Below are 22,705 nucleotides of genomic sequence, written 5' to 3'. Positions count from 1 at the left end.
TTACTCAACCAAGGGCTGTTGTTTCGGCGATCTAACCCCGTTTAAGTCGGTGAAATATCCTAGACGTTGTTCGTCCACAGGGCTACATCTGCTAGGAATTTTTCTGCTCAGGGCTCGAGCTAAATCCTGGGCCAGAAACTTACACCTTCTGTGTACCACAACTCCTCAGTCAAGTGCAATGCTTGCAACGGCTGATACATTAACACAACACAATAGACCAAACAACGACATACCACATAACAGACACAACTGCACCACTACCCGCACGCCTCCCCCAACAGCTGGTTCCTCGAACAATCTGCACGGTGCGTCAGACTAGGATATCCGTAATGTGACATCAGTGAAGTGCATCACTTGCCTTGGCCGGTGCCACTTCAGGGCATGTTCAGGTCTGCGCACCACGCGAGATTGCACGAGGAACTTCGAGAGCCAGTGTTGCGCTGCACGGTTGCAAGCTCCAATTAGGACGCCACCCACAACCACCACAGGGCAGCACCTCCCAAAGCAGCGCACACAGCCTATGGCGGAGCAAGATCGAGGAGAAAACCGTCTTAATGGGAAGGCATGGAATATTGATAGCTGCGGTCCAAGGGACGAAGTTGCACAGCAGTTCAACATTGTTGAATTGCGCCGGATACAATCTGCACCGTCGAGATCGCGAGCGAGATAAGGGTGGTGGCCTAGCGTTCATCTACCACCACACCGTGCGGTATCGTCCCATCGAAGCAGACATCGATCGCAGGGATACCATCCTAGAATGTCAGGGCATTGCTATCCGTTCAGGCGATGCTGAGCTCGAAATATTTAACGTTTATATACCCCCTGTCACCAGCTGCCTGGCAGGATATCACCCTGAAATAGCTGCGCTCCTCAGAGGTTAAAACCGTATGGTAGTTGGTGATTTTAATGCGCACCACAATCTTTAGCATTCAAGCTTGTCAAATGATCGTAGGGGAACATACTTGCCGGAGCAAGTAGACGATTCGACATTCTGCACAATGCACCCACCCACCAGGATTATGCGGTATAACAATAGTCAGCGCTGGTCCGAAAAACAGCATATCAAGGCGACCCATGCTGACCTTCGCATCAGACCATCTGCCCATAGTCATCTCTATCGATAAACCTGTCGACTTTGTTTCCGCGGAACACCGGACCTTCAACGGTGGGGTTACGCCACCGGAGCCAGCCTCCGCCAAACGGCATCGGGAGCATTTGCCGCCTCTGGCATCGTGGTCAAGGAGCCTAGTTAATCATGCGAGCTATGGACAGCCACGGGAGGAAACGACTCAGCACCCCAGCTACTAGCTGACTAGCCTGCTGCTGCCCTGTGCTCTGGGGACTTGACCAGACTTCAAGAGGCCATTATGGACAAGGTCCTCAAAGGGTGGATGCATCCTCTGGGGTTTGAGTGGGTGTACTTCTGGTCGCCGACTGCAAATACGAGCGGCAGAGAATATTGAGTGTTGGGAGGGGCCTGCGATACCAAGAGGGAAGATGACATTGGAGTGCTGAGTACGCGCTGCCGTATGGAAAGTTATTTAGTGCAGCCCTTAGGAAAATGGGCTCAGACTCAATCTGTGTATCGACGAGGAGTCATACGTTAGCATCAAAAGAGCCGGCTTCAACGTGGACTACGGGTCTTCACGGAGCCACAAAGCTGGGCATTAAAAAACATTTGTGTCATTACCTTAAAAAATAGTCATTGGGTACGTTCAGAAGGCGGAACAGCTTACTCACTGTTGCTATTGCATCTTCTGAACGCGCATTTTGCATCATAACTAATCCCCACTAATTGGAAGATATTTGCGTACAAAATTATAAGATATTTACATATGTATGGACATTTCTCAGTTGGCTTCTTGTTTATTGAACTAACTAAAAATATTGAAAAATCCGTATTATTACTCGTAAGTGTTCGTAAAATTAGATATGTATGTATAGTAGGTACGTATATTTTTAAAGCTTTCAATTTACAATAACTTACGCTAAAAATTTATGATTTATAAAAAAGTATAATTACTCATTTATTTACATCAGCAAATCACTTGTGGACTCAATTTAATCGTGTTAAAATACTCGTACTAGCACTATCGTTTGTATATTTAAACCATTATGCTATTTAAACTACTCACACTTTTTATAATACTTTTCTTATAAAATAAGAGTAATTTTATAAGGAAATTAACTAGATAAATTATGCTAGCGGATTTGCTATAAATGCACCCGAAAGAAGCACCATACTGCAGCATGCACATTTATAAGCACAAAATGTCTACTAGTAATGAAATCATTAACGTACGATTTAACTTATTATGTAAGTACATATTAGTTGCGTTCCCTAACTCGCAATAAGTTGCAAGAATTTGCAGGAATTTGCCAAAAAGCGTTCCCGTACTCGGTTCTCTGGCTTCTTTTGCCTTTTGACAGTTTTACAGGTTTTAATCCAGAAAAGTTGGGGAACGCAACTATTTATAGTGAAACGTTTTGAGTCCTAGCATTAGCGTTATTTATACATCACAACATACTTAACGCGTTCGTCGGACATCACACACAGGAGCAGGAAGACAACGGGCGCCTACTAAATATACTACACGCTCGTATTTGATACTGAATTGGCAATAGTCACCACTGTTATCGGTGTACTTGTAGCAGCTGCGGCGGCAGCACGCGATGTAGATGCCGCTCCAGTTGCCGCTGTCGCATTTCCTATTGGCCCCCCCACTGTAGCACCAACATTCAGCGTTTGAAGAGGAATAGCGGAAGAAGTCCCATTTGCAGTTGCTGCTGGATGTATCACACTTCGATCGATCTCCGAATAAGGCGGTACCGTCGTATCTGTGGTTGCAATGGAGGTGTTCGATGCGGTATATGGCGCTAGAGTTCCAGCCGCCGTTTGGGCTACGCTCATTGCCATTACTTGCTCATAGGTGGGCAAATCCTTTTCATCCTTCTCAAGTTGTGCTCGAATGCGTGCAGCATCTTCAGCGGCCGGGTCGACATAGAAGAAGTCACTGCATCGATGTGGCAATGTGTTGTTAGGCGCCTCATTGGCAATTGTGAATATGTTTCCTTGGCGATCTGGAATAGATAGATGTGGAGAGAGAGGAAAATGAGAATAAGTTGAAGTAATTTTCATATCGTCGAAAGGGTGGCTATTTAGTTATATGTATAAGAAAATAATAGAATAAAAAAACTTGCGGAGAAAAAAAACCAAAATAATTTCAAAATAGTGTACGCAGCTAATATTTCCACTCCGATATATTTACCTTTGCAGGTAATGGACAGATCTTTAGTAAAGTGTATCTGTACCACAAAACATTTTTTGTCTAAACCTTCGAAACTTTTTTCTTAAAGTCGAAAATCACTAGCTTTTAAGCATCAGCTATGAAGCTTTATCGAGAGTATAATACAAAAGCATAAAGCCCACCGTCAATGAACTGATAAGACCTTATCCATTATAGACCAGGTATTCACTATGCGCTAAATCTTGGAATGATCACGAGAAGAGGTTGACATACACCATACACCTGTTGGGTTTAAAGTCTCTTTCCTTAACAAAAAAATAAAATAAAAAATCAAACAAAAAGCGAAAGAGTAGTCCCTACGCGGGGAAGCAGTGAAACTTAACAAACACAAGTAATTTTTAGCAAAAAAAAAACCGACTTCAACTCTCATATAAAAAAAAATATATATATATATATTTCTCATTGATCCACTGATCGGATCTTAACCAGATTAGTATGGGACCACCTCTGAGACACTACCTTTCCGATGCAAAAAGAATTATCGAAATCGGTTGACGTGGTCCAAAGTTATGCGGTGGAAGTCGGTTAAAAATTCAATACCTAATGGAAAAAGTTAGCAATAAATTTTCTAATATACTATACATTAGACCACGTAAAAAAACTCCTGCAATGTGACCGCAATCTGACTTCGATATTAGTAATTGGTATGGTAATGATCCCCGGTCGCTGTGCTGTAGTGGTAAGCAGTTCAAAAAAAGGTAGTAAGTCCATTTTTTGAAATTGTTCAGGAGAGACGAAAAATCGATGTATGTAGTTTCTTCGAAACGAAATTCGCATTTTGTGTGCACAATTTACTGAAGCCTTCATTTTTCACTTAATTCACTCAGAACGAAAAATGACACTGAAGTTGGCACAACCCCGAAACCGGTTTGTTTCCAAACCAAATTTGACAAGGGATAACGGAAAATCGTTCCACAATACATCATACTCCTACCCTATCGGAAACACAAACAACCAAAAAGAAATTAATAAAAACTCGTTGAAAACAATTGTAAGGTTATACCAAAACAAACAAAAAAAAATCACAAGAAAAAACGCCCTATCACAAAAATTTTTCGATAACGCCCTATTTCAGAATTTTATTGAAAACACCCATATCTCAGAATTTGGTTGAAGAACCCCTATCTCGGCAGGCGACTCAAAAGCACCCTATCTCAGCACATTTTCATTGTATTTTCGTTTGAGATAGGGCGCTCTTCAACAAAATTCTGAGGTAGGGCCTTCTGGAAAAGTTTTCTGAGATAGGGCATTTTCAAACTGGCTTCCGAATAGGTCGATATTCCACTCAGTCATCGAAATTTTATAAAAAAAACTCACCAAAATTAAAAAAAAAAAAATGCAGTTTCTAGAAAAATGTTGGGTATGCAGTATCATAGTTCATTAAATTTTAGTATAATATTTGCAAGTGCTAAGTGGTCGCGTTGATTTTCAATCACTTTTTCGCTAACATTTCGAGCTCATATGCAGGCTAAATGGGAAATAAAAGCGTTTGTTATATTATACTAAAATTTAATGATCTAAAAAACTGCATACCCCAAATTTCTATAAAAATTAAAAAAATATAATTTTGGTGAAAATTATTTTCAACATTTAAAATTTTTTGATTCGTTTTGGGAGAATCCTACAATTATTTTCAACTAGTTTTTATTAACTGGAACAGGAGAATCGATTTTCTTCAAAATTGCTACTTTTTGTGCACTTTGCACTAAAAAATTTAATACAAACAAACAAAAAATCCAAAATCGGGCTCTGCTGGTCCTTCGCTATTTTATTAGCTTTCGTTAAAAGAAGATTATCAAATTAAGCAAAAAATTAAGGCTCCAGTGAATTGTGAACACAAAATGCCAACTTTGAACCACTGTACAGCGTGGTTTGCAAATATTAACTCTAGAGTACCCTAGTTTTCGATTCCACTAAACTCGTTTATGTTTCGTAGCACAGTTCCTTGAAAATGTATTTGTTTAATTGAATTTCCAATATTTAAGTTATAACAAAACCGCGTAACTTTTATTTTATTTTACTTAGACAAAATAGTGAAATAATAGAATAAGAAAAATTTGTTGACGATTGATGCCTGAAAATATAAAAAAAGTAAGGCGTAATACATATTAGTCGATTCGACTTAGAATAAGTATTTACGTTAAAATACCAAGTAAAAATAAAGTTTCTTTCTTACCACGCTCCGGTTCACTGCGTCTAGGCATTGCAAGCAAACGTAGTGTGACCTTAATTTTAAAGGAATCGAAAAAAAAACAAATTTTAGATAACCAAAATTTTATTGAAAAGCGCCAAATTTATTACGAACCACTAAAAATTGATATATTATAATCAATAACACAACGATAAGAAAATAAATAACGTAGTCCATGTTGGAAATCGCAAAAGATTTTAAATTTCATGTGAAATTTAATCAAAACTGATCAAAGGTAAAAATACGACTGTAAATTCATATCGGGATAGACATCGAATAGCAATACCTCAAATTGGTATTATCAAATCAAATTTCCAAAAGTTTCCACTCAAATCGATAGGTTTGTTTACATACGTCTGTGTGTAGGTGTAGTACCTTATAGCATGAAATGTGGCGCTTGATAAGCCTTTTTAAGTGCAAAATTTACAATAAATTTAACGCTTTCATTTCCTTCTAAATGCACCAGTTGCTTTCTATTTGTCTTTATTTTTATTTTTTTTTAAGAGATAAACGACGACGACAAAAAGTTAGAAAGTAGAACTCCATGCAGTTTGTTAGATTGAAAATCATATTTTCGTAATTAGCCGACAAAGATTGGTTACGAAAAACGCTAGTGGGCCTGTACACGGCTAATGGTTACAGAACCCAGTAGATAATTTCAGGAGTTGAAAGTCCTTCCTGAGAGTCAAGAGGCCTTCCACTCTACATTGCTTTCTCTTTTCTTTTTTGTATGGAGTTGCACAAATTGAAGGGCTTCTTCTTTCGCTACCCATGAAAGGCCTTAAGGAAGGGCTTTTATAGGACGTACTTCAGAAGGCCTTTTGGAGGAGTTCTTTTAAGGTTGCTTCTTTATAAAAATCATACATCTTTGCTTAAGGTTTATAACAAATATGTGTTATTGCAACTTAAAATTTTTATTTAAATTCATTTGTAAAGCTAAATAATATAATTTTATGCATTCGCGTAAATTGTAAAAGGATAAGCCTTTCTAGAAGGCATGCAAGGAAGCACTTTTTTCAGCCCTTCTTAGGTAGGCCTCTTAGAATGGCTTTACTTAAGAAGGCCTACCTAAATTATCTTGTATCACTTAATAGAAATGTACATAAATTATGTGCTTTGTGATGATTTGGTTCGAAAGCGACAATGATGGTATTGCTGGGGTCTATTTCCGCCAAAAAGGTGTCAAAACTTCGCAAAAGTGATGCGCGGTTCCGAGTATTTAAGGAACCGGCTCTCTAGGGCTTCGGTTCTCAAAAAAGTGGGCCCTATTGAAATAAAATAAAATAAAAAAATTTTACGTTTTAAGAAATGTAGAAACTTTTATATTTCGAAATTTAAGGACGCAAATTTACTCAAAGTTAAAACTCACAACAATGCCTAAAAAAGAAATAACATTATTCAGGAATTTTAAAATGGGCATGGTACCTCGTACTTATAACTATAGAAATTTATCGAATTAAATCTAACTGAACATATTATCGAAAATGTCTGAAATGGTGGTAAATTCGCCACATGTAGGGTAATTTTACCACCATTTAAGACCAGAGACATAACTATTATAAGAGAAAAGAATAAAAGTCAATCAATAACTATTATATGAAGATAAATATTTTTCGAGTCATCTATAATTATTATTCAAGGACTTATTTTATAAAAGTCCTTTTATAATAATATCAGAGAGATAAATATTTTTAAGTCTTCAAAGACTTATTTTAAAACAAATATTATAAAAGTTTTTTTCATAACAATTATCATTGAAATAAGTATTTTTAATCGTCTCAAAGATTTTTATTTTAAGACTTGTATTATAAAAGTCTTTTCATAATAATTATGAGCGCGAAAAAAAATTTTTAAGTCTTAAGTCGGGCCCAGTTGGGGCTTGGTTTGGGACCCGTTCGGGACTATATACAAAATTTTTTTGCACTAATAATTATTATCAAAAGACTTTTATAATATAAGTCTCAAAATAAAAGTCTTTGAAGACTTAAAAATATGTATCTCGCTGATAATTATTATGAAAAGACTTATAATTCTTACGAAAATTTTGATGACTTATTTAAATAAAACACCACCATGAAATAATTATTATTTTGGGTCTCTATTTCAGACATTTTCGATAATATGTGCGCCGGGTATTTAATGTTCGGCTTCGCCCGAATTTGGACTTCTTTACTTGTTTTTATTTCATCATAGGCAACAGTTGGCCGTTTTGGTCAGTATTATCATCGAATTCACTCCAGATCTGTATTAATTACCCGAGATAATTTCGTATCAAGGAGTTGATTCGGATCAATGCTGCCATATGTCTGTGATATAGATCAGAAAGGTTGGAGGATGACTAGCATTTAAATTAAATATTAAAATTCATTTAAGTACTAAGTTGCAAACATACCATTATAATTACGCCACGTATGCTGTCGTACTGTCCGTTGACAATGTCGATGGCAATTTCGATATCCCTGCGGACACAATCTCGCCAAAGTTTTACTTTCGATTCGTGTACAAAAGCAAAAAATTGGCAACACAATAAATGCATATAGAAATATGATAACTATTAAAGCAAAAATACTCATTTTCAAAATGTTTTCGTCGACGCATAACTTTTTCTTAGACTCTCATTACACTATTTATTAAAAAACAAAAATAATAACAAATCCATACAGTTAAAGTGTGGAAATTTTTAATTATGCGCACGCACGTACACACATAGGTATGTATGAATTTAATTTTGTACGTAAAATACTTGCAAAAATTTCCATTCAAATCAACGTTGTAGATTAGCCAATAAAATAAGACTACAATGCGCGAAAAATTAACAAACACTGGTCAGCACCGCTCGTAGATAGTGTGGCCTAAATATGTAGAAAAAAGTTATATTTCACCCAATAAAAGCTTATATTTATGCATCTTCCAAATTATTTCACACTCCAAATATAAATATAGTATGTTAGTACATACTACCCGACAGGCACTACAACAATAACCACAATAACCATATCCATTGCCTGATAAGCTCACTCGTACTTACATACGTACACATGCTATTTAAGATAAGATTGCATACTTTCTGCAATCTTCCAGCTACATACATACATACGTGTTTCGGCTTTTGCTCCGATTTCGATATATGTATTTGTAAAACAATATTATTAATGAAGAACCTTGATATGATAAGGTTAGGGTTTTGTTTTGATTTGGGGTTTGCTTGTTCGATCATCGACCGGCCGTCCTTCAGGCATTGGGCAATGTGCTGTGCTCGAGTGGTCTTTGAGTGCGCTATCATTCCGTTCCATCAATTTCCCATATGATGGAACTACCATTGGTTGCTTAACAAATTGATAAAGATACATCATACAATGTTTAAACTGTTTCTTAAAAATAACAGCGATTTCTATATGTAAAAGGCTTAAGCAATCTTGAAGTTTAAATTTGAGCTCCTAAATAAATAGGTGCGGTTGTGTTGCCTTCAATGTCTCTAGCGAATTCCACCAGACGAGAACTATGTACTCAAATGATATACCAAGCTATGGTTTCACAGGGTCCTATTTCTTAAATATAGATCCCCTCAGCAGCAAAAGGCATACTGAGCTTTAGATAGATGATCTCGAGAAATACCATTGCATACATGCAGGTCTTTTCAGCAGAAACAAAGTCAGATTTATTGCCCTCAACCCCTTTATAAAACTTTACAGCCCTTTCCAGCCTTCGGTATTAACGCCACCCTGGCGACCCGCCTGCGGATATATCGACGCTCTTGAAGGATTGTTATATCATTGAATAAGTTATAATGAATAATGAACCCGCTATCCTTTCAAACAAGGGTCGCGATATCTCTTCACTGTGGACTTGCATGGAAAACTGCAGTTAAATTGCACTGTACTCAGACAAAACACTCTGGAAAAATGGAGGGACACAAAATTTGGTCTCTCAAAAATACTTGGCATCAGCTCTGCTAAATTTAAGTTTCCAGATTACACTACCCCGACTTCGAAAGAAGATACATCTTGGAAGTTTCTTAACTTCCTCTAAGATTATACCAAAATTCATTCTGGAAACTTTGGCTTAAAACCTACTTCACTCACAATGTGCAAGATTGAAAACCTTCTTTTTCGTCGACAGACGGGTCTACGCTACAGGAACGAATCATACACTGTACGACATTTTCACTTTCTTTTCCGGGAAATTGATGAAACCAAGTTTTTCTGAAAGTCTGAATTGTATTAAACAAAGTATTTCTCAGTTTTCCCAGGCTGGCGATTTTAAGGGTTTTTTTTTTTTGAATTTGAAGCTGTTGGTGGCAGCACTGCATTTAAAACAATTAAAAGTGATTAAAATGAAAATATTTATGCACTTAAAAGCAGGAACCGAAAATAATCGTTATCATGAAGGATTTTTATTTAAAACACATTGCATAATCGTTATTTTTCTATTTATATAACTACGATCATTTTTAGTTGTCATTTTATGACTTAAATTTTTTTGATCAAAAAATAATCGTTATTCCTTGATTTTTATTTTTTCGATAATTTTTACCGTTATTTTATGACTTTTATTTTTTCGGTCAAAAATAATCGTTATTCCTTGATGTTTAGTTTTTCCATCATTTTTAATCGTGATTTTTATTTTTTCGATCAAAAATAATCCTTATTCTTTGATTTTTTCTTTATTTATCAATCGTTTTTAAAATAATATTTTATGATCTTTATTTTTTCGGTCAAAAATAATCATTATTCGTTATTATATAATTTTTACTTTTTTCGATCAAAAATAATCGTTATTCTTTAATTTTTTATTTTTACAATCATTTTGAATCGTTATTTTATGATTTTCATTTTTTCGATCAAAAATATCGTTATTCTTTGATTTTTTCTTTATTTTTCAATCGTTTTTAAAATAATATTTTATGATCTTTATTTTTTCGGTCATAAATAATAATTATTCGTTATTATATAATTTTTATATTTTTCGATCAAAAATAATCGTTATTCTTTAATTTTTTATTTTTACAATCATTTTGAATCGTTATTTTATGATTTTCATTTTTTCGATCAAAAATATCGTTATTCTTTGATTTTTTTTCAATCACTTTTAATCGTTATTTTATGATTTTTATTTTATCATATTTCCAGGGTTAATCTTGTCTGATCTTAAAAAACCAAAAAAACTTGTAGTGTTGACCATTAAAGCAACAAACGTAGACCTAAGATAACCTCACGAACCACAAAAGAAAAATTTGATACCAGTGATGGGTGGCTTCACCAATTACCGCGTACAAAAATATTTTGGTATTTTCGGGGCTACTTCGGCATTTTTGAGACTATTTCAGGATTTTCGATGTTTTAGGGGTTATTTCGGGATTTTCTAGGGACTTTGTAGGTTTTTCGAGACCAAATATAAATAAATGTGTTTATCGATAAAAATATCGATCATTAATATCGATAAAAATATTGATAAATATATCAATAAAAAATCGATAACACTACTGAAACATTTTTCGAAAAAATATCGATTATTATATCGATAACAATATCGATTATTATATGGATTACAATAGCGATTATTATATCGATAACAATATCGATTATTATATCGATAACCTGCGGCATTTTTGTTAAAAATTAAATGCTTTTTACTAAAAATAAACTGCAGATTCTTCGTGCCCGAATACCACCAGAAAAGTGTTTTGATAGTAAAAATATCTGCATCTTACTCACTTTTAATGGCTTTAAATGCTGCTCTGCCACCAGCAAATTCAAATTGAAAAAAACGCTTAAAATCACCCACCTGGGAAAACTGAGAAATTATTTTTCTATATACAATCTAGACTTTCAGATAAACTTGGTTTCATCAATTCACCAGCCGACTGCCGAACAGTGTGCTAGTACTAAAGTTTACTATAACAATTAATAAGGAACAAACATTTTGCAAATACATGTGAAAATGATAACATACCAGCATAAATTTGCATCTGCCTCTGTCTTAATAATTCACGCCGAAACTCTTTGTAAACGCACGAGATCATTTGCATACAAAACGCTATCACAGCGCAACCGAAGAAAAAGGCTAATGCCGAAAACATCAATAGGTATACGACGTTCATCATAATACTTGGTTAAACTATTCTTATGTTAGCCGCTTTGATTAGCAATCGATCGACTACTCGTGTTATGCCGGTCACTCTAATACTAATCAAGCTAATTCTCGATTAGCACAACTCCCATTCGATTTTCGATTCTTTGTTTTGTTAAAATATGAGAACATTTCTTTGCTGAAAATGAATAACCGCTTAGGTTCACTTAGAACACCAGTACGATATTTTTTTAACAGGTTACAAGTTGTATTAACAAAAACTTTATTTTTTATGACTAAGGCTATTAAACTGTTATTCTTTGTGAACACATCTGTATATCGCACACGATCTTCAAAAGTGACACAACTCAAAAATATACTTTCGTCAGAAAATACGAAAAACTATTTCTTAGCACATGCTAGTCATATAGGCAAGGGAGATTTTACCTTGGGTTTTTTTTCAATAAATTATAACAAAAATTTACTACAGCTTTTGCTGAAGGGTAAATAAAAGCTCTATGAACATTTTTAGTGCATAATTTCAAAAATGCCAAATTTCGAGTTGTGTCATTTTTGAATACCGTGTGCGATATGTGTATATACATATGTACAATGTATTTCTTGTATTATATTTTGCTTAAACAGGTGAAGTTTAAGAACAAGCACTTAACGATCTTTGAGTGCTACCTGCAATTGTTTAGGCTCGCTCTTATCTGTATTTTTCAGCATGGCGTAAAGTATTGTACACTTGTGGGGGTGGTGTGCATTTTTAAGCATTGGGGTAGTTCATATATTTTCGAGGACTCATTATGTAAATCCTACAAAAAATAAATAAAAGGGGTATTCCATGAGTAAGTGAAACTTTGTGTCCAATTGTAGAGTAGCTTATTGAACATGGAATGCTTGATGAATCAATGCTCAATACCTGAAATTAACGTTTTTTCGAAAAAAAATTTAGTTATATTATTTTATTACACTGTAAATACACTCAAAACTTCAACATTAGAAAAGTAGTTGAATACGACAACATATTTTAATATAGAAGGCTCTGCAAAATCAAGTATTCACAAAGTTATTATTTTTTTGAAGGGGGGAATAAATGTCTCGATCTTTCTGCGCCCCGAAGAAGCAATATGGCATTGAAGAAAAATAGGCATTTAAATTATATAATAGGATAAAATCACTACGGTTTAGCATGTCCAACCCGTGACTAAAAAGTTTTAAACTTCGTATTGCTTAGTTACTACTTTAGGGAGTTTTCTATAATTTCATAACTAGAGTGTGTTTATACTAAGCAGCCCTATTTCATTTCTTTTATTATATTATAAGTACCTACTTAAGAGATTTTGAAACGTTTTATCGTGTCCCGCCCGTGACAATCATTTATAATTTTTTTCTAATGATGCCTAACAATAAAAAAATAAGTTTAACGTTTCAAACCTATGTTTAATGCCACAAAACTCTGAAGTACAGGTTGACTAAACACCATAATACTGTTGGTGGGCTAAGCGATGTAGTAAAAAATTTCGCGTGGCCAGCTCGAAAAGTCAAGATAAGCATTACTATCTTAGAGACGCCAGAGAATTCTATGATGAGGGTTGCTTAACAACAATTAAAAGTCAATATTAACAATTACCTGAAAAGTTCCAACCAAGAAAATCTAGAAGTTCGCGAAACTTATAAATTCAATCCAATAAATAGCCTTTAAGTGACAAAGATATACATATGTATCTGCTTACAAGTATTCTAATGCAGATAACTTTTCGGATTAGACATCGATACACAAGATCTTTTCTGACGTTCTATGGTTTTAAGGAATAGCTAAATTTGAGCATGATTTGTCCATGAAATCAGTTTCCAAAAATAACTCAACTCGAGCCACTCTTAAGCCGGTTACTCAATGTCTGGTCAACACTAACAGCAGGTTAGACATCTCTATCGACGTGATAACAGTAGTCGATATACATGTTTAGCCTGTAGTTAGTATTAGTCAGACATACATAGCTATTCTAAACAAACTTGAAAATCATTAAGGCACATTCGAAATTTCGTTGCAATCAAATGCACCGTGCAGAAGTGCATTAGGAAAATGCATATAAAATTTCATGCGTTTGCAAATAATCCTTTCTTCCATGCATTTTAATACATCAATCTGGCGACTTCTAGCTTTCGTTTGGTATAACTATTGCCCCTAAAATAGATCCTGGGGTCAGCAGTATATCGTGCGTCTTACAATGACTCCACTGTCATAAAAGTAGGTCAATTGATCTTGTATTTGACCTCTAACATTTATCATACCTAATCTCTTTGATATGGATCTCACTAGAAGCTTCCTTTCATGAAGAAAATCGTACGTGTCCCACCCGTGACAAAAGTTGTCCCACCCGTGACAGGAGAATTTTGAATTTTTTAATAATAAACAAATAATTCTTATTATGGTTTGTGCTTTGTTGGGATTGCTGGTTCTTTTCTGTATAGTAAAACATCTAATCCAGATAGAAATGTTAAGTAAATTCACAGACTTTCCTTAAAATATATGTTCTCCAAAAAGCAGTGTCTTTTCTTTGTCCTACCCGTGACGGAAGAAACAGCTCAGAATTTTCCAATATAAAATCAAGTTGGAATATTTTTCGTATTTGGTAATAACTCGTATATTAGTGAACTAGGTGTAGCTTTATCAAAATGTAGAATTGCTTAGTACTTTATACTTAAATTAAAAAAGAAAAACTATTTTTGCTGTACAAATGTCCCACCCGTGACGATGGAATACCCCAAAAGTAAAACAAATAAAATTTTTGTACCACAAAAAGATAATTTAAAACTTTGCATTTAATTTTGATTTTTTATGTATGTACGTTAGGGTGGTCCAAAATAAGTTAAGTCGGAATTTTAATGATCTCACCCCCTAGGATTATTCCATATCGAAAAAAAAATACATACCTGTATTTTTTTATTTTGAAATCAAAACATACTTTGAGGTCGCTCAAAGTGCTCAAAGGTTTGCATGTATTTTATATGAAAAAAAAAAACATTTTCCATAGAAATGGTATCAAATTCTTAAAAATCAATATTTTTCGATCGGAAAACTGTGGTTCTCTTCAGAAGACTTCCAATAACAATACCCAATTGTTTATTTAACCATTTTTTAATTCTAAAGAATGTCTTATCAATCCCCCATTGCAATTTCTGGCATTTTTTGGGGGTTTTGGCGGGCCCATAAAATTTAGTTACTATGAAAAAATGCCTAAACAAACAATAGGGTTTAATTACTAGGAATCTCCTAAAGAGATGCAGTTTTCCGATTGAAAAATATTGATTTTCCAGAATTCTATACCATTTCTAGGAAAAGTGTTTTTTCCCATATAAAATACGTGAAAAACTTTGAACGCTTTGAGCGACCTCTAAATATTTTTTGATTTCAAAATAAAAACAAAAAAGGGGTATATATTTTTTCGGTATAGAAGTATCCTAGGTAGTGGGAGCATAAAAATTCCGACTTTATTTTTCCCCCCCCCCATGCATTTTTGGACCATCCTAATGTGCATATGTATGAATGTCGATGCATATCAGAGACTCAAAACTTCACCAAAAATTGAAACCTGCTGACAGATATTAGCTGTAATATTCATTGAATAACAACGCACAACAGCATTTCTCATGATTAGGTTATGTTACATGATACTAGGCTAATTTTCAAAATCTGTGATTGAAATTTCTGTATCAGCTCTACTTTATAAAATATGACACATGATGTTTCGCATTTTTTCCATACAAAGTAATTTCGATTTTTTTTTTTTGTATGGGAGAAACTGCGTGAAAAAACTGCCAAAAATCAACGGCAAGGCCTAGCTACTTCAAACTTGCACTTTGTTGTAATAAAATTTATTGGTCTAAAAAACTGCATACTCAAAAAAAATCGAAAAAAAATCTGATTAAAAAGTTGAATTTTTGCACGAGAATTTATTAAATTTTCCTGAGTTTTGCAGAAAGTTAAGAAATTATATTTTTATATTTTTTGTTGTAGTATGAACTATATTTTTATAAAAAATTTACGGAAAAAATTAAAATCCATACTGATGGTGGAATCCATACTGAAATAATTGGACGTAGGCTACCAGGCCTTGACTGAGGTATAACGTCGATCGAAGCCCCTGGCCAAAGTTCTTCCAGGCTGCTGACGATGCACGTTAGGAAATCTAGAGGCTTCCTGTTGCCACAGTCAAAAATCTTTACAACCCTCCGCCAGCCCGTTCGATTTAGGATTATTTGCCCGTTTTCTGTCTGAAGCATTAGGTTTATAAGCTTTGCCTTTATATACAATGTTCTGTCCTTATCTTTCCATGTTCCGGCGTTATCTTCGCAACCGGGTCGTCCTTTTTTAGTCGTCGTTTCCTGAAGGCCTGTGGGCTGGTTCGCAACTGCTTTAATTATTACACCCGTGACCTGTCCCATTGATCTCTTGGTCGGGATTGAGGGGTCGTTGCATTATTCTGTTCGATCTTTGCAATAAATTTATCATGCTTTTGTACCAAGTCCAGAGATTAAACGAACCGAGTTCTTGCAGCCATACCTGGCCTTCTGGGCACAGCCTCTCTTTCCCAGGCAGTTTAGAACAGCCGTAGGGCAGTTTATATATTGCACCTGCTACCCTCCCAGCAGCACTAGTAGACTACGTGACATGGGGTTCCATCGCACAGCCTGAGAAGCCAGATGAGTTTCCCACCCACGATCTACCGCCCACTAAAAAAACTCTTGACTCGACCGGCCCTGGCCTAGAAAAGCCCTTAACATGGGGTATAGAGGCGACCTAAACTACACTGGAATGGATTGCGTACTAAAGATGACCGACTTTTTTTTAAATGTGTTCGTAGAATCAAAGAAACATTTATGACTAACTAAGGTATTTTAGTTTCTCATGCTAATGATTAAAAATTGCACGGATTAAGAAAATACATATGTATGTAAATGTAAAGAGAAATCAAGATAACGAAGTTATCTGACAACATAAGTACTCCTAAATACTTGTCACGAGTGCTGAGTAAGCTTTATACAAAGATAAGCATTCTCTTTAATTTTCGTTGATCAAATAAGAGCCGTCGCAATGATTTAATAATAACTATTAAGTTATCAAGTCTGTCTATGCAGTTTTTTGTTTGCGAAAAAATCGTGTGAACTTATATATTCGACATAAAAGCGTATGGACTTAGATTTTGACATTAATGCAAGTGCAATTCGGCACTTTTCGATGGTCAGATGCAACGACTATAAAGACTCGCACGAATGACAGAAAACATTCGATTTTCTGAAAAAAATCAAACGCCTTTAATAAAAAGTTAAATGGAACTAAAACCTTAACCCAAGGGCTTCATGGAAATAACAGAATGTCCGTTGTGAGGCCAGCTTCTAATTGTCGTGGTACTACGGTATGGTGGATGAAAAATAATGAGTCAAGAAAAAAGGTACTGTTCATGATACAACAAGGTAGATTATGAATGGCTCTATCTTGATGGTTACACGGACAATTTTTGAGGCAATTAAATATCAGCTTGTATTAAATATTTGCTTCAAGGCGATAGGCAATTTTTCGTTACAACAAAACAAAGTCTACATTTTTTTTTGCAAAAGCCACCCTTTTAACCGAAGAGAAGTTTAGAGGAAAATGTTTTAAATTGTTGGTTTTGCAATATTTGTTAGTCATATAATCCTAGGAGAACATTTTTGAAGATTTTTAGTATTGAGCGTGTTTTATTTTTGTTGAAAATAGTATTTAGTAGAACCTCATTTATTTTTTGTAACAATTTACTGCATGTTTTGTGACTTTTCGGTTTTTAGTAGTGCTCTTGCCGCCGTAGCCGAGCGCTTAGCGGTGCCTACTGCAACTCGGGAGGTCCATTATTCAATTTCTGGTTTCTGCAGCATCAAACAAGGTTTTTCTTGTTTTCAAATAGCGGTCGCCCCTCGGTAGACAATGGAAAACCTCCGAGTGTACTTCTGCTACAAAAAAGCTCCTTTGGAGGTGGAGTAAAAGTTTAGATATCTCCATTTGTGTCAGACGAAGCTCGGCAAGTTTAAACGCCAAACATTAATTTATTGGAATCAAATATGATCCTGCTTTCCTGTTCATCTTCAGATATAATTTTAAACTTTAAAACCCCCAAAAAAAATTCGAAAAAGTCAAAACTTTTATTGGGGTCAAAATTTGTATGAAATAAAAAAATACCGGTTTATTCGATAAAAAGAGCCGATTTATTCGATATTCGAACAGTCAAGATTTCAAAAAAACACCCATAGATATTCAAAACACCATTGGAACCCGGTTTGGAAAAACCGAGTCAATCACCCTATTATCTACCCAAAAAATTTGTATGAAATAAAAAAAGACCGGTTTATCCGATAAAAAGCTCCGGTTTAATGGATATTGGAAAAATCAATTTTCAAAAAAAAAAACACCAAAAAACTAGTGGAAACCGGTTAGGAAAAACTGAGCCAATCACCCTATTATTTACCCATTTTTGCCCACCGATGGATTTTCTCAACACTCTCCATATACGTATGTTCTATGGGATTGAGATGCAGCGACCGCGAGGATCAATTGGCCCTAATGAAAAGTATCTTTACAGCAGAACTTCACTTATGAGGTTTGACATTGCTGGCCGGGGCCAACTACTATTCGATACATTTTTCTATATCATTACCAAATTTGTGCGGCGAAGGCATCGAAACTGAGACTAACAAATAATTCAGCCACAGCGGGCGCCAATAACTACTTCATGAAAATATACAATTTAGTTCGACTTGCTGAAAGCTTTTTCGTTGTCAAGTGTGACAGCACCATAACACCCCAACTGCTGAGAGCATTCGAAACAAACTTTTACGCTCTTTTTAAATGTATATATACTGCAATTTCTGATGACTTCGCATACCTTCAGTTCAGAAAAATTATAGTCTTTCTCCCACCATGACAGCGAAAAAAATGCATTACTATTGTTGTACATAAGCATATAGACCAATTGATCAACATACCATATATGTGTCCAAAAGTTATCCGACGACCTTCTTCGATACGCTGATTTTGATGATTTGGCTTGCCACAGCCCCAAACATCCAACACCAGCCATAGCACGCACTTAGTATAGTAAAAGTAGTCAGTAATATTTAAAATTTGAACTTGTAAAAATTATAAACTGAATTACCCGTAGAAAATAGTACATAATCGGCATCATTATAAAAATAATGAAAAACGTAAAGATGTAAGCCAAAAATATATCCATGTTGGGAGGTAAAAAAAATAGATGCGAAGAATTAAAAATTTACTTTCCAAACGTTTCCAATTTGTTTTTTTTTTTCAACTTTTTTAGGAACACAATTTAAAAATTTTTACGTATATCTTCTTATGTAAATAAACCAATTTCATACACGCGCGGTACGTTTACACATCAAACGGCAAGCTAAGGAAGAATAAATTGCGCCTAAATGAAATTTAATTATTAGCACGTTTTCATATTTTGGGAAGGTTGTGACTCCGCAGACTTCTTGCTTTTAATATAAAGACTTCATCAATTTTGTTCGTATAATACCTACGCTTAAATTTGTAACGCGCTCGTTATTGTTTATCCGCACTGATTGAGATTCCCGAATGAAAACAATTTCAGGCGGTCACACACATTGAATTCGTGTTTTAGTTTTGGATGGTTGATTATGCTAGTAGATCTATGAAAGTACATAAGAAAGGTATATATACATATGCGCCTTGTTCGCACGGTCAGACAGGAAGCCACAATACCGACAAAGATCTGAGAAACAAAGGCTTATCAGTCAACTCAAGCTATGTGTTTTAGCTGATAAGATTGGTGTGAAAGGTGTAAGTACTTAAGTATACGACGCAGCAGAGAAGTTAACCATTTGAGTAAATAAGTATTTAATGCAGTCAATGGAGATGAACTTTTTAAATAAAAAGAAGAAGCCGTGCGTATCTAGCTACAAAAAAAAAAAAATAAAATTAGTTAGTACCTACGTTTGTGCGCGCAAATATTTGCGCTTTTTTGTAGAGTCGTTGGTGTGCATGACTTTCTTACGAAAATGCGGCAAACTGTCACACAGACTAATAGGCAAACATACTTACATACGTTAACGTATGATGATTTATATTCGCATGTAATTTTATATGGAAAAAAGCTTATCATTTGTTAATTTTATTATTTTATAAAAGATAACAGTAAGTTCGCTCAAGTTTTGGTGTTGTAATTTTATCTTTTTAAAAGCTAAAAGCTATGAGCTTTTAAGCTCCCACATTTTGTTAAATACATAAGTTATCAAAAACAGCCGTTTACGCTTCTCATTCTCTTTATAAACAATTGTTGAGAGCAATGTTGCCATTTTCACAGTTTTAGCTATAACTTGCAGATTTTTATACGAGCTTACAGTTTTTCTAAATACCCCTAGCACAAATAACCGTTATTTCAATATTCTGGATTTGAACAAATAAAATAAAATATGTCTCTCGGCTATTTTGCAACAAATTTCTAAATTTTTCAAGTTTTTTTTTTATATCTCAAAAACTATTATAGTTACAAAAATGGCTCTGGCCTTGTTTTAAGGATGATATTGGGGCTATAAAAATGTATATAAAAAATTTAAAAAATAAAAAATAAAAAGTTACAGACTTGTAAAATAAAAAAAAAACGTTAAAGCAAATGTTTGGTCCAATTTTTTATACTTTTGTCAGTATGTTGTATTTTCAGCTAAAATGGAGTATTAGAGCATACCATAAATTGTAAATCAAATGACTATAATCATATCGTCACTACACGCGAATAAAGGCGCGCTACTGTTTTGACGGCGAAAAAAGACGTATAAAAAAAATTTTACGAAAAAAGGCGATTAATAAAAACTTCGGCGAAGATGCGAAACGTAGTTGACGGCGAAGAAAGACGCGTTAACATAGATTTATACCTGGCCAAGGATTGTCTCTTCAGCATCATTCCCTAAATACTCTTTGGGGAAATTTACATACTGTTACACCCGCAAAAATAGTCGACCGCGAAAATAAGTTTAGTGGTCTTTCTTCGCCGTCAAATATTTGAACGCCCCTTTCTTCGCCGTCAACTATGTGAAGAGTCTTTCTTCGTTGAAGTTTTTTTATGCGTCTTTTTTTCGCGGTCAAAGTTTGAGCTCGCGCCTTTATTCGTGTCTAGTGACGATATCTTCCAGGTGGCGGATCATTTGGCGGTTAAATTCTCTATAAACGCCCTCTGATTAATGATGGCCTTAAAAGACCTGGTTGAAGATTCAGGGCTATGTTTCAAATACGAAGCTTCACTTTTGGTAGGTTTTCAACTCTTTTGGTAGGAATTTTGTAATTCCGAATCGGGGGATGTAAAAAAAAATCCCATGTGGAAATCATTTTAATGACTATTTTTTTAACGTAATGACACGAATATTTTCTAATGCCCAACTTTGCTTAGTTTAAATTCCAGCATTAGACAAAAAAAAACTGTAAGTGGCAACTCTGGTTATTGTGGTTGCTTTCAATCAGTATGCCTTGTACAGCTTTTGTTAAAACAAAAGCTTGATGTGAATATTTAACGATTATTGTATACTAAACAAATAACACGATGCATATATGGATATGCACATGTATAAGTTAATTAAAGTTCCACAATTATAATATATGCCTTAATATATTACATATATCTTTTGAACAAAATATCACAAACTAACTATTTCACATACCACTTTCTAAGCGTATCGGATAGTGTTGTCCAGACATGCGATCATCCCTTACATCGCTACGATTGTGAGCTCTAAGCCTTTTATAATATTGCATATAAATCCACAGCAATACACGTAGACACAAACTGAATACCACAAATGAAAGGAAGACCATAAAAAATGCCGATAAGTAAAGCAGCACTGTTTGCAGCTCTGAGGACATTTCTCCCATTTTGGCTGAATTCCTTTGATTTCACAGTTTTTTCCGAGAACGAGAACGATGCAGAACGATAACTGCACCTCAGTTGAATTTGCAATCAACGCTTCATTAACATTGCCGGCCCAAAATTACTCCAATTAATATTTTTGTTATAATTTTATAATTTATGTTTTAGTTGCAATATTTTTTATTGGATTTGACAAATTATATTTTATCATTTCTTTTCATTTCTTTTTTAAAAATACGAAAATTCTTCGAAATCGAAATTAATTCTACATCACAGCATGTGTACCAGTTGTGCGCGCAACACAAATAACTTTCCACAATAAAATTAGTTTGTTGGCGTGTTAATATTTCACAGTGTGAATATTTTAAGCAGAATTTAGTAGCAACTCAGTTTATCTCATTTTCGTACAGAGAGCAAATATTCACATGAACGCCGTACTTGTCTGGAAAATAAGCAGTTATTTGCTTGCCTACACATGTGATCATCAGCGACCGAACGTACTTACGTACATAACCGCATAAAGAACGCGCTAGAAGAGCTTTAACAGACAAATAAATATTTACATTAATATTAATACTAGAATTAATTTTGCTACCATGATAGTACCTTTCATACCAAAATTTTACTAAATTATGCCACGAAAAATGTTTGTTTCTTTTGTGGGACGTAGTGTTGCCAGTTGTTTGACATTAGAAAACGTCCCGCAAGGTTCAGAGGGAGTTTAAACGTCGATGGTGCAGTTCTGCATCCGCTTATCAAGGTCGCTGCTATCCCTGTGGAGGTAACCGCTAGTGTAATCTTTTTTATCCTTGCGCAACTCTGCCAGCAGCAAATTCAGCAGAAATGTCTTGCCAGTTCCCCCTGATGTGTCCGAGAAATAAAGGTCCACTCTCCACACGGCTCACAATTTTATAGAAAATGTGCCTTTGCTTGGGTAATAGTTTAGATATTCTGTTTCGATCACTTGAGCCGTCAAGTTCGTGGTGCTATAACTCAACTGCCTGAATAACACATAGGGCAGTTCTCCGATTCGTTGAGGAGTAGAGATGGCGAAATCACACATCCATTTTCGCAACATTGAGAAAACTTTATCCTCAATTAGTCTCAGAGCTTACGTCGTCATGTGCTGTTTCTTGAAACATGTGGGCGATGTCTTAAAAAAGCGGTTTTATACTGTTACCATAGGTAGTTGCAGGGAG

At 35.0% G+C, this 22,705-nt stretch overlaps 1 protein-coding gene across 3 annotated transcripts; it reads right to left on the bottom strand.

Moving 5' to 3' along the window:
* Positions 1–2,404: 2,404 nt before the first annotated feature.
* Positions 2,405–21,588, bottom strand: LOC108361632 (uncharacterized). 3 transcript variants are annotated; one of them, XM_017614289.1, is made up of 3 exons: positions 18,762–18,827; positions 18,592–18,694; positions 2,405–3,081 (listed from the first exon to the last, which is right to left on the bottom strand). In XM_017614289.1, the coding sequence occupies exons 1-3, from the start codon at positions 18,789–18,791 to the stop codon at positions 2,591–2,593; spliced, it is 624 nt and encodes a 207-aa protein (XP_017469778.1). In that variant the 5' UTR covers positions 18,792–18,827; the 3' UTR covers positions 2,405–2,590. The 3 variants fall into 3 exon arrangements, with proteins under 3 accessions (XP_017469778.1, XP_017469776.1, XP_017469777.1); XM_017614287.1 differs by lacking the exons at positions 18,592–18,694; positions 18,762–18,827 and adding an exon at positions 21,301–21,588; XM_017614288.1 differs by lacking the exons at positions 18,592–18,694; positions 18,762–18,827 and adding an exon at positions 11,452–11,670.
* Positions 21,589–22,705: the final 1,117 nt, after the last annotated feature.

The sequence above is a fragment of the Rhagoletis zephyria genome, unplaced genomic scaffold, assembly GCF_001687245.7.
Source record: "Rhagoletis zephyria isolate East Lansing unplaced genomic scaffold, Rhagoletis_zephyria_1.1 Rzeph_scaffold_00806, whole genome shotgun sequence".
NCBI lineage: Eukaryota > Metazoa > Arthropoda > Insecta > Diptera > Tephritidae > Rhagoletis > Rhagoletis zephyria.
This window is presented reverse-complemented; position numbering and strand designations above follow the sequence as displayed.